The 11,613-nt window shown below is 43.4% G+C and overlaps 1 protein-coding gene across 1 annotated transcript; it reads right to left on the minus strand.

Annotated features, from left to right (window-relative positions):
* Positions 1 to 511: 511 nt before the first annotated feature.
* On the minus strand, positions 512 to 964 carry LOC139883000 (uncharacterized). The gene is given in 4 exon segments (XM_071867236.1): positions 512 to 564; positions 619 to 728; positions 768 to 849; positions 880 to 964. Coding segments are annotated over 4 exon segments (330 nt in total).
* Positions 965 to 11,613: the final 10,649 nt, after the last annotated feature.

Genomic DNA, 11,613 nt, shown 5'->3' on the forward strand with positions numbered 1-11,613 from the left:
TAAAGAGGTAGTAGAACAAAACAACTTTATACTCCGGGTTACATAATCTAGAATATGATCAAACCAACTACAAGAAAAGGGTAAACTTGTTGAAGTTGCAGCCTAAAATCTGGATACCAGACAATGGATGTAATGAATACGTGGATTTTAATAAAAAACGATAGAATGTTATATCTTGACTATTGCATCATTCATATTCATGAAATCATTATTTGAACCACTGAACCGCAATAAATTAGATGCTACAATGTTATCGAAGAGAGATCTCTAATCTGAAATTGCCTCCATTCAAAAGTTGGGAAAAGGAAAACACAAGCATAAATTGAATCCTGAATATTCAGTACATTTTGAAATAACACAACAGAAGCTCAATCTGTAGCTACAGAGTATCAAAAAGTAGTCATTTCTTTCGCCACATAAATCAGCAAGGGGGCCCTATCACAATGGCGTTGCGAATTCTAAAGCATGAAGTGGAAGAACATATTAGAATTAGCAACCAGTACATAATAAGCTAATAGAGTAAACAATTCCTACCCAAATTTGTAAAATTAAGCGTCCACAGAGCTGTACACAAGACAACGAATTAAATTTATAAAAACTTAGAAAAATGAAATTTACCCTGAGAAAGCCAGCTCCAGCATGAAGAATCAACGGCTATGTTTGATTTAAGCCTGGCGGAAGCAACTGCGCTATGAAGAGGCATCAATGATTCCACACTTCCCAAAACCCTAAAACTTAAAATTCAAACAAAAAAATTACAAATTAACGAGTAAACAAAAGAAATCAATGTTGGCTACAAATTCAATTCAATTTTGGTTTACCTCGAAGCAAATGGGGAAGCTCTGGTAGCTGTTGGCGGAGCAGAGAAAAGAGAAGGACTAGGTTTTGCTTTTAAAGACGCCATGGATCGATTGGGAAGGGACCTCGAACCTTTCATTATAGCTGATCTACATAAAGACGCCATGGTAGAGGGCGAGAGACTCGAACAGAGAGAGCCTTAAACCCTACACTAGACCAGACGAAAGTGGAGATTTTAGATGTGCTAAAACTATGTCGTTGTAATGTTTTGTTTAATAGCCAAACCGTACTATTTGTGTTTTTTACTATTGAAGTATTGATCTCATTAGTTTCATTTCTTATCATTATCTATGTGAAATTCTTAAAGTGAATATGACTTAACGTGTCATGTATATAGATATTCGAATGAATATTGGACAAGTATATAACTATAGGGTTCCATTATTACGTGTCAAATATGTGATATTTAAAAAAAAAGAAATTGACGGCGAGCTAAGAGGAGCTCGGCGCTGATCCGATGCCGGTGAGGGACATAGACGCCCTTTTACGATAGAGAAGTCAGAGAGAGCCATTTTTTAGAGCGGCGATACAGAGTTTCGTTGAGAGGAGGGTCGCCGGAGGGAGAATGGCGGCGCCGATTGTGGGTCGAGCATGGCGATGAGGAAGAATGGTGAGAGTGGTGTGACGAGTAACGACGAAAAATGAAGGATTTAATGTGAGTTTTAGAAAAAACCTATTATCCAATTGGTAATAGAGACACTGAAATTATTAGTTACTGGATATTAATGGTGGAAAGAGAAGATTAAAGAAAGATGTAGAACAATGGTGTTTTTGGACCCTCTTCCAGGACTACATGAGAATCGTCAATTTGCAACACAACTGCCACAGATAATTAAGAGGTCGTATACTTTTTTTACGACACGAAAAATTATTTTTCGACAAAATTATGGTGACAAGTTTGCAACACTTGTGTCTAAAGTTGACCAGTTAGCATGCTTTAGACCGCTGGTTTGGACCAATCATCAGGGGACACGTTTCACACGTCAATTGTGAGACACATCTACGTCGCACCTCATGTGTCGTAGAATTGGATATGAGATAAAATCATTTTCTTTTCTTTTCAAGTTCATATCTATATGAAACCATCTTTCTTTCTTCTCCCATTCGAAAATGCGACCTCCACTCTTTCTCCTCCCATCCCAAATAGTCTCCCACTGTCGCTCTTCCTCCTCCGCCTGCAGCTGCCTCCTTCCTCACCTAGACGGTCCCAAATCCAGTGGAGTCAATAGAATCACCATGGCTGCATCTCCACAACCAAGAAGACGTATATCGGTCTTTGAAGCTCCAGTCTCTTCGTATTCGCCATCATTTCTAAGGCTTCGTCCCTCTCTGACCGAGGTAAATGTTCTCTTCGCAACCTGCATCGACAGATGAATTTCCAATTTTCAGCGTTAAAGTTTAGTACCTTTAACTTTGAAATTTTGAAATTTGAATGATAATATTTACATCCTCGTTCGATTTTGTTAGTTTTAATTGATATGGTCTTTGAGATTGCAAAATACTACTCCCTCTGTCCCTTTTTAAGTGTTACTTTTACTCATTTCATCAAAATTAAGGGAAGATTAAAATAGCTTACATTTGAGACGATAATATATATGAATAGACTAAAAAGTCTAAATAAAAAGCCTTAACACATAGTAGAAGGAGAATAGAGGATAAATAAGCATTTTAAGTGATAATGGTATAATGGACAACTTCATTGCAAATTTCTAAAAGTGACACTTAATAAGGGACAATTTTTTTTTTGTCAAAAGTGACACTTAAAAATGGGTGGAGGTAGTATGTATTATGTAAATGGTTTGATAGCCAGAATTTGGAAAAATCCTTGATGGCTGCTACATTTTTTCCTTTTTAGTTTGTGCTTTCTTCAATAGAGAAGGTGTTTGTTTGAAAAATAAATAAATAATTGTTTATAATTGATATGACAAGGACTTTTAGACACTCGAGCCATAGTGACCCCGGCTTGAGAGTGACACACCCTCGACGTCCATCCTCCTCAAAGGTCCATGAGTGCCTTAAAAGCCGGGGAGACCCTCGGCTCTCCTGACACAGGTCACTATCAAGGGGTTAATATGTCCATAAGTCATTCCAACAGTACTATATATGTCCCATTACAGATGCGTCCGCATCAAGCAGACACACTTGGGCAATTCTCTTACTCTATAAGATAGACACTTATGTCTCTAGACTGAGTGACACCACGAAGCCCTCGACATTGTGGTGAGCCTTGTAGGCCCGTTCTAGGCCTTCAATGCTCAAATGCTACTATAAACACATTGTGTTCTACACATCTATTCAGACCAAGATTAATGAAGAAGGCATGCTCTCTGCTAATAGATCGTTTCACATCTTGTTGAAACATTGGTGCCAACCGTGGGGAGTTCATAAAAAAGCTTCATTTTTCTGCATCCAGTCTTCCACTCATCTCTAGATCGAGTTTCAATTTCCCTTTGTGGTAACCCTTCTTCAAAGCCTTACCAAGCTCACTACTATAAGTTTGCAAGCATGCATGCTAGATTGGTCATCGCCTGAGCCAGCAATGAACTTAATGCTTAGCACGAACTAGCTGTAATAGGAAATGGCTGCCGTCGGGGAGGAAACCAACACTCCGATAACGTTGTGTCTCAGGAACAACCTGCTCCTCCTGTAGGAGTCTCTACCAATCCAACTAACACTCCCCTTCTACGCTTTTCTGACCATGACTCAAGTCGGTCTTAAAGTTCTTCTTCGAGGAACGTGCATGTGATTGTGAATGCATGTCCCCCGTCTCAATAGGTAGCCCCAGCCAACCAACATGATGGTTGCTCGTGGTTGGACCATAACATCCTCTCCGGCGATACCTCTCGCCCTCGGGTCTGCTGTCATCAACCCGAGGTGGATCTTCGGGATATGAAGGCCACCCGCAACAATCGTAACAGGATGTGCCCTGCAAGTGACTTGCACGACTCACTCATCTGGCGCCGAGAAAAGGCAAAGTAGTTACCGCCAAACCAAGATGCTTATGGCCTTCAGCGTATTGCCGAGGATTTAAGAGACATGCTGAGGGCTCGATGTCGCCAGTGCCAAAGCAGCATTCACAATGACCCTCGTAATTATGAGGACCTACGGGCCGATAAAGTCGAAAGCCACTCACCTCATCTGCCCACAGAGAATTAGCGTAACGACAATGAGCCGCAATGCCAAGTTAAGGCAATTGTCTGCCATTCTTCCAAAACCTACACAGTCACCCATATGATCGAAGGATAAAAGCAGTGCCAAATTCAGGTTAAGAATGGTCAGATGCCCCCACCGACTCCCGTTAATATGCACATGCCACAAGCCGGTTGTTTCCATATGTCACCGAACTAGACCACTCAGCTATTTAGCTTGTACCCCTAAGTTTACTACCCTCAACAGCAATTGGGATAACTGCCAAGCCATCATACATATTACTCGGTCATGCCACTGGCACCCATCCAAAATGGTTATTAGACTCCCTTTACGGTTGACTCAGGAATAGCACCAAGAGCCGTTCTGAACTACATCATGGCTCCTTCTCTGTTTGTGTAGAAGATTATGGACGAGCCACCATATGAAAAGTGGATCATGTCGAACCTAAAAATGTTTGACGACCAAGGAGACTTTTGATGCTGCAATGTGCCTGCATGCTGTGCCAGACACAATCACATGTCGAGCCTTCCCTGTTACATTGGATGCGGTAGCTCAATTCTGGTTCCGAACGCTACCGGCGACCTCAATATCTTGCTTTGTAGAGCTCGAGATGCTGTTCATAAATAGATTTGTAGGAGGACAAGTCCAGGACTGGAGCCCTGTTTCCATTCTAAAATGTATCCAGAAGCGAGGGGAAACCTTGCGAGATTACTTTGACTGCTTCCTGCTAAACTATAATCTGATTTGCAAAGCTGTGGACATTACCCTTGCCTCGTTCTCCCTAATCGCAGGAACCACCAACATATCCTTGCAGACCTTGTTGGCTAAAAAGATGTCGAGATAGATGGCAGAGCTAGTAGCCTTGGTGGGTGATGAAATGAGAGTCAGGGACGTCCTTAGAGAATGTAAGGCTGATAAATTCCATCGTAGGAAAGGCAAATCCTCTTAGCGCCACTAGACCAATGTTAAGAAGAGGAGTCGAGATCACCAAGACCAAAGTCAGGTTGATCCCGATGAAGAAGCCCCACGCTACAACAACAACACTCCTCTTAACACCACCATGAGCCGTTCTTAATGGAAATTGAGAAATCCTGCCCAACAACGATAACGTATCATAAGCTGATGAGGCCAGGATCAAGCCGTGGAAACAACGATCAATATTGCGAGTTCCATAAGGACTACGACTACACTACGGAAGATTACAGGCAGTTAAAAGATGTAATCGAATACTATATTTAGAATGTCGACAAAATAACAAAGGTGCACAACACAGGGTCAACAATAATAATAACGGCAATCAAAAGCTCAAAATTCGGGAAAAGACCCCACCTCCAGCTCCACCCATGCGGCGGGTGGCGGAATGATCCACATTATCTTCGGTAGTAGTGAATCTAGCTTGAGCAGAAAGGTTAGGTTGAAGGCGAAAAGGGAAGCGGATAAGATGATGAGCATAGCCGGGGGGCCCTCGACACCAATGCTCCTTGATACTAGAGGCCTTATCATCGGTTTCTCCGAGGAGGACCTCGCCGGCATTCAATACCCGCAAACCGATCTCTTGGTCATAGCAATGGTAATTGCCAACACCGTAGTGGGAACAATCTTAGTTGACAACGGTAGCTCGATCGACATATTATACTAGCATGTCTTCAAGAAGATGGGCTTCGAAGACGTACATCTATCTTCCTCTTCGGGATCAATATACGCCGCGAACTAAATTGAGATCTCGGTAAAAGGCTAGATCCGGCTCCCCATCACCTTGGGAGAGGGAACCCACAATGTCGTGCAGATGATAGATTTGTTGGTCATTGAGGGGCCAACAAAGTGTAATGCCATCTTCGGCCTTAATGGCATAGCCGCTTTTGAAGGAATAACATCTTGGCGGTATCGCTATCGTGCTCAGTGTACAAGCCCAAGCCAGGAAGTGCCATCTAGCCACCCTTAAATCCCCTAAGCAAAAAGAGTTGTGTGAGCTCTTGAAGAATGCTTCTCTCTTCAAGCAGGAAAAGCACCAGTCGTCGAGCTCCCTCTTGGACCATAGAGATATAAGCCTATTGGCGATGTCGGCCAAGCTCTCACCCTCAATGTTGCCGAGGAAGTGAACCCACTTGAGCAACATATCGCTTCCGGCCTCGGACCTCCCCTTGCCACAGACCCATGCTCTGGCTACAACCAAATGACAACCGTTTGCAGTTACCAGTGCTAGCATTTCGATGGAAATCCTCAGCCCTCGAGCCATTGGCCATCAAGGAGCAAAGCTTGGGGCGAGAATTTTCCCTCATGGGTAATGAAGTACCTTATGACGCTAGGATATGAGCTCGGAATTCAAAAACTTGTGTTAACCGCGACCACGACAATATGGGAAAGGTTGACGAGCGTATTTCACCGTCGTTGAAAGCCCATATGTTGACCATGCGAGAAGTCGACCTGTCTTGCTTAATCAAGGCATACTTTAGCTTCTCCGAACCATCCTAAAGACAATTCTATTCGGCCCTACGAGGCACCTTTTGTAAGCCCTTTTGAGGCATTCGAACTTATGTTTTGAATTTGAGTAAGCCCCTTTCGAGGCCTTACGCATTAAATTTGTAAAAGACTAAAGGTCTTAAAAAAGGGTAGTCGCATGCTGAAGCCTCGACAAAGATAGACCGAGAGGTCTTAGCCAGTTCGGCATTCGCCCAAAACTAGCCCCATGAGGCCCAATTTAAAGGTAGCCTGGAAGGTGTATGACCAAGATGGGCGATGAAAGATGTGCCCCCCAAGCGAGCGACGCCATCTTAAGAGCCCTAGTCGACCCGCCGTAGAGCGGGATCTATCCTAAATATCTATCCAAGTTAGCTAAGACTAAGAACGAAGAGCCTAGCCTGGCAGTTGATCCCTCTCGTCGAGGAAATTCTGTTTAGGCGACACTGTTAGCTTAAGAAAAGCCGAATGAAAGGATATAGACGAATGATTGATCGCCGTTCTCTCAACTCTTTTTACTTGTCAACCTCGTTCAAAGCAAAGCCTAAAAATAAAAGTTTGAGTGAAAGGTCGAGACATCGGCTAAGAGCAAAGGCCACGCCGACGCTTCCTTTCATTAAGGCAATGCAAAAATTTACTACGCCAAAAAAGTAAAAGGTTAAGAGGCCAGCTAAGACCTAAGGCCACGACAAATCTTCCTTTCATTTGGGCAATGTAAAAATAACCTAAGTCCTAGGCCTGAAAGGTCAAGGCGCCGACTAAGAACTAAGGCCACACCGACGCTTCCTTTCGTTTGGGAAATAAATGTAAAAATAACCTAAGTCCTAGGCTTGAAAGGTCAAGATGCCGGCTAAGAGATAAGGCCATGCCGACAACTCCTTTTGGTCGGGTAACCATAACATTTACAAGCAATAAGCATGCACAAGTTAAAAGACATCAGTTAAGAGCCAAGAGCCACGCCAACGCTCTCTACTATTTGCGGAATGTATAAACTCTTGGGCCAAGAATCCAGAGGAGCGAGGCTAGGGCCACGCCGACGCCTCCTTTCGTTTAGGCAATAAGGGGTAAATCCCCAACATAAAAGGATTGTTGGTCGACAAGGGGAAAATATTAGATTCAAGGCCTTAATACCTCAAGACGCCCACCAATATTAAGGAAATAAATTAATTAATTAAAACGAACAAGCAAATGCATATGGTGGCAGAAATAACAAAATAAAATTGAAGAAAATTGTTCATTAACCCTAAATAAATACATTTTTTTTTGCAATAGTGGCACACGGGCCTATAGCAAGGGCGCGCAGGCCTGGTAATCTCTTGAACAGGAAATGTTAGGCCGAGGCTCCAAGATCATCAGATCGAGGGTGTGATCGAAAGCTGCCGGGCGGAGTTGGGCTCTTGGCCGAAGGATTCTCTTTAACCACAAGATCAAAACTGTGGTCTTGACCGATGATCATATTGGTGCGCCGGATTCCTCCTCGATGACGACCAATAACTATCAGAGCTTCTTCTTGCTCGACATCTGCTTCGATGCCAATAGATGCAGTAGCAAATCTGGTTCGCATGTTGGTAAGGTTGAACTAACAAGTTTGGTAAAATTAAGAACGAATTTACCTAAAAAGACAACTGTAACTTTGGATATGAAAACTTGATGAAGACTAGACGCAGAAATAGAAAACTTTTTATGAACTCCCCACGGTCGGCGCCAATGTTTCGTCTCAATGCGAAACGAGATAGTAATGGCGAGCACACGCCTTCTTCCGATTAGTCTTGATGAAGTTTGAGTGACTTAGAAAAGAATAGAGGTTGAGAAGTATTTGAGTGTTTACAGCTTGAAGCTGGCTTGCAAGGCTCACCATGAAGCCGAGGGCCTCATTGAGTTACTCGAATCTGGAGAGGGAGTGTCCTTCTTCTAGAGTGAGAAGTTTGCCCTAGTGAATTCACTATATATCTTGTGTCCCTTAAGACGTTTGAGACGGGTCTTTATATAGGGGTGCTTTTAGGGTTTACTTGGGTGCACAGTACTATGAAAGCAACCTATACAGAGTGGGGACCATAAGTCTCCTCGGCTTTGAGCGCTCATGGCCTCTTAAGGAGGACAATTCACTATATATCTTGTGTCCCTTAAGACGTTTGAGATGGGTCTTTATATAGGGGTGCTTTTAGGGTTTACTTGGGTGCACAGTAATATGAAAGCAACCTATACAGAGTGGGGACCATAAGTCTCCTCGGCTTTGAGCGCTCATGGCCTCTTAACGAGGACAAGGCCAACGGTCTTTGTGCTCCCAGGCTCTCATCACCTCGCAAAGAGGCCGAAGCCGATCATGTACCGAGTATGTCCAAGGTCGAGGTTGCATACAGCTCTATAGTCCAAATTACCTAAAAGCCCCTATCATATCATCTATAAAGGTAAGAATATAGCTAGTTGACCAATTAATCTAGTCTAAACACGAATTGAGAACTTAATGCAATTAGGATTAGTTTGTACACATTCGGGAGATATGGTCATTTAATCCTAATTAGGATCATAAGCCAAGGGTCGAAAAACACTTATGAACAATTTTGGGTATTGGGTAGTTAAGTTAGGAATCGAGAGATAGGAATTGATAGTTAATCATGCATTGAGAATTGTAAATGTGGATTCGCAAGCCCCTATATATTTAATCATTCATTGTCTCAACTTCAATATTGCATGCTATTTTATGTTCTTAGATTAATTACAACAATCAAGTGCTAGAATTTGTCTAGATAATAAATTGAATTTCGACACCATTACTTGGTTTGAATTCTCCACGATTCCCTGAGATCGATAACCGGACTTCACAATCCCATTACTACGACACGTGTACTTGCGTGTAAGTGATTTTAGCTCTATAAGGATCATATCCAACCTTCAAACCCTGAAGGTCAAGATGTCAGCTAAGAGCCAAGATCACAACAACACTTTCTGTTGTTTGGAGAATGCATAACATAAAGGTTAAAATGCTGTTTAAGAGCAAAGACAACACCGACACTTCCTTTTGTTGGGAGAAATCGTAGCATAAATATTAAGATGCCGGTTAAGAGCTAAGAGCCATACCGACACTTCTTTTTGTTCGATCAATGCAAAAAATTTTCTTTTAAGTCTATAGCTAATGATAAAGAGCTATAAGCCCCACTGATGCTACCCCTTGGTTGAGATAAAGAAAATGTTGTCTATGTCCTTTAAAGAAAAGAGAAATCGAGACAGAAGGACGAAGTTGAGCCTAAAAGGATAAAGCCGAACCTAATAGAGAGCTAAGCCATCGCCTTTTAGCCAAATACAACGGCTCGTTTCCGTTGAGACATACCATGACACAAAGTCATTCAAGGCTAAAGGCTACATCATTCAAAAAGTTAACCCTAACAAATATTTCAAGCAAGGCGCATGAAAAAGCGAAATGACAGTAGAAGTATGATAAGGAAAAATAAAGCACCATCATTTAAGCCAAATTATTTAAGCAAGTAGTTAAGAAAAATTGTTTAACGTCGGCACAACGGCATACCTGCCAGCATCAAGGGCACGCAGGTCCAGCGTCTTGCAAGGTTGAAGTTTGGAGGGATCATTACTCGCCGGTAATAGGGGATTAGGCAGCAAGTATCGTCTCTTCGACTATTGAATCCTGCCTGACCTTGGGGGCATTCTGGCTCCTAGGGGGTCATCAAAACCGGAGGATCCAATGTACCGCTGACCTCTTTGCTAGTTTCCTTCGCAGGCTTCTTGTCATCGCCAGGGGTAGTGTGATCACAGGAGATGGTACTTTCTCTCATAGTTCCTTGTCAGACAAGCCCCCATCCTCGTCGGCATTGTTGAAGCCTTGCTCCTCTTTATCGCCAACAACCTGCACTTCATCCTTCAACCGTATTCTGAGGCGGGCGACATTTGCGTCAGTCTGCTTCAGCTTCTTCTCAACTTGTCGCACTTGCTCTTGAGCATCCATCACAGCTCCTACTTATTTACAGCCTCTTCCTCAGTTGCCTTCAACTTCTCCTCCATGGAGCCGTACTCCCTCACATTGAGCTCGCCACCTCATCAATCTTGAAGGCATGATCGGCGGCCTTAAATGGAAGGTCGAATGGACGTTAGACAACGCGAAGCAGAAAAGAATCGTCGAAGAGCAAAGTGAAAGAAAGGGAAGGGACCTTACAAGTTTGCAATACGCGAGGCCGAACCTCACCAACCCGTTCCAATCTTTCCTGGCCGTAACCAACCTGTCACCTTCAGTAATAGTCAGGCGAGTCCAGTTCACCATCGGCCTTGGGTCTGTGGCAGAGGAGATGCTCTATGATTGGGAGACATCGCTTCCCACTTCCCAAGCCTCAACGGCTGGGGTGTATGGTAGGATTCGAGTATGGTGGTACCGATGGGAGTCTAGCGCTCACTCAAATCAAAGTCGGTCTTCCTCAACTTCTTGGTGAGAGGAGCCGATTCAGTCTCTTCGATAGCATGTTCAACCTCTTCTCATTGGACTTGGTAGTGTTGCACTTCTGCATAGCTTTTCGTTTTCCCTCTCTTTGTTCAATAAAGGCCTTCAACGTAAGGTCGACTGCAACGACAAAAGGAACCGCATTAAGAAAAGAATCAACTATGACATAATCACTGGCCAAATGAAAATAAGTGGAAATTTGAGGAGTTCACGGCTTATACTTTCAGGGTTCCTGAATCTCATTCCAAGCTTGAACAGTAGTCCGGGCACGACTAAGTCTAGCCAGCCCATGGTCTCACTATGAGCCATTTTGAGTCTCGCCAAAGCTTTTGCCTCGTCATCATCCAGATCGGCTTCAAGGACATAGACGTCCTCCACCCTACGCCGATATTTTCCAATGTAAAGTCGAGTATAGTTGCAAGACCCAACCAATATGGCAAAATTACCCCGATCTGAAATGTTCGGCCTCTCCGACAAGATGGGAGTAGTCCGGCCATGTTTGGGGGTTTTTCGAAATCCAGCCAGCCTAATTCAGGAAGGTCTTATGGCTTTGGCTTGACCTCCTTCCACCCCTTCACCTTGGTCTTCGACGGCTCCGCTCTCAAAAGCTCCCATTGGCTTTGGAAGACTTACGTCATTGAGCCTCAAACAAAGAAACCAAACCAATGGCGTGGCCAAGGAACATTTGTAGGATCACGTCATAA

This window comes from Rutidosis leptorrhynchoides, unplaced genomic scaffold (assembly GCF_046630445.1).
Source record: "Rutidosis leptorrhynchoides isolate AG116_Rl617_1_P2 unplaced genomic scaffold, CSIRO_AGI_Rlap_v1 contig338, whole genome shotgun sequence".
Classification (NCBI taxonomy): domain Eukaryota; kingdom Viridiplantae; phylum Streptophyta; class Magnoliopsida; order Asterales; family Asteraceae; genus Rutidosis; species Rutidosis leptorrhynchoides.